This window comes from Perkinsus marinus (assembly GCF_000006405.1).
Source record: "Perkinsus marinus ATCC 50983 genomic scaffold scf_1104296969254, whole genome shotgun sequence".
NCBI lineage: Eukaryota > Perkinsozoa > Perkinsida > Perkinsidae > Perkinsus > Perkinsus marinus.
In genome coordinates, this window is record NW_003202890.1 from 1 (window position 1) to 1,066 (window position 1,066).

General features: G+C 51.1%; 1 protein-coding gene across 1 annotated transcript; it reads right to left on the minus strand.

Moving 5' to 3' along the window:
* Window positions 1-467: 467 nt before the first annotated feature.
* Pmar_PMAR017971 (hypothetical protein) lies at window positions 468-1,013 on the minus strand (the record flags this gene model as incomplete). The annotated part of the gene is made up of 1 exon (XM_002767985.1): window positions 468-1,013. One exon carries the CDS (start codon window positions 1,011-1,013, stop codon window positions 468-470), a length of 546 nt encoding a protein of 181 aa, XP_002768031.1.
* Window positions 1,014-1,066: the final 53 nt, after the last annotated feature.

Here is a 1,066-nt window from a genome sequence, read left to right on the forward strand (position 1 = left end):
CATGGTAACTAGCAATGGATTATAGCACAACAGTGCATGGCAATGGCCAAAAACATGGGCTTATCGAGGGAAGCTCGGGACATCCTTCAAGCACATGCTGAGGACGATGAGGAACCTCCACTTCCCTACGATGATGAGGTTCGATAGTTGGGACATGCTACTCCTGCCCTACTGTGTGGACCGTCCCTGCAAATGGTCGAACCAGATTGTATCGTCTTCCAGGCGATGGTATGTTGACCTTCCTCACCCTATGACCAGTACCATCATATCTACCACCATTAAGGTGTCGATGTAATAAGAAATGAAATGTGTACCTTGTCCTGCTTCTTTGTGTTTGGATGGTATCCTTAGCACACAGGAAAGAGCCAATGACAGCTGCCACCAACAGGACTGTCACAACGGTGACGGCTATAAATGACCCTGAGAAGTGGGCCCATAACAAATTGTTATTAACAATCAGCCAACACTCAATGAGACTTACTCATAGCTCCCTCCCCACTAGACTCGTTGTTCACAATAATCTCGGTCGGTCCATCCCCTTCCCGCGAGTTCATCCGCCCGGTTGAAGGGGAGATGCCCATCTCATTACCACTCTCTGAGCTCTTCTCAGGGCCAGTCCCATCATCGACCCTTGATGCTGATGCCACCCTCTCCAGATCATCAGAGCCCTCCTTCTTGAACCGACCGTCTGCAGCCGTCGGTTGAACTTCCTCCTCCACCACCTCTCGCACCGAGTCAGGAGCATTGCTTACGCTGACCTTGGCCGCATTGGGCCCTTCCACAGAAGTGATGCCTTCGGCCTCACTGGTATTAGCGATCGAATGATGGGAGTTTCCCTCGTCCCCGGTGTTAATCACTATCGAATCAGCCTTTCCTGCTTTGGGCTCGACAGCATCGGGATTGCTCTTTTCACCAGATCTCGGATCGACATGAGGTTGTATCTGGATATCCTGGGTACCATAAAGATTCCAGATCGCCACCGAGCTTCCCACACGATCCTTTGACGGTATCATTCCTCTGAGGTCGGACCAACACCTTTGATCCTAGGCCATCTCTTAGTTCGGCC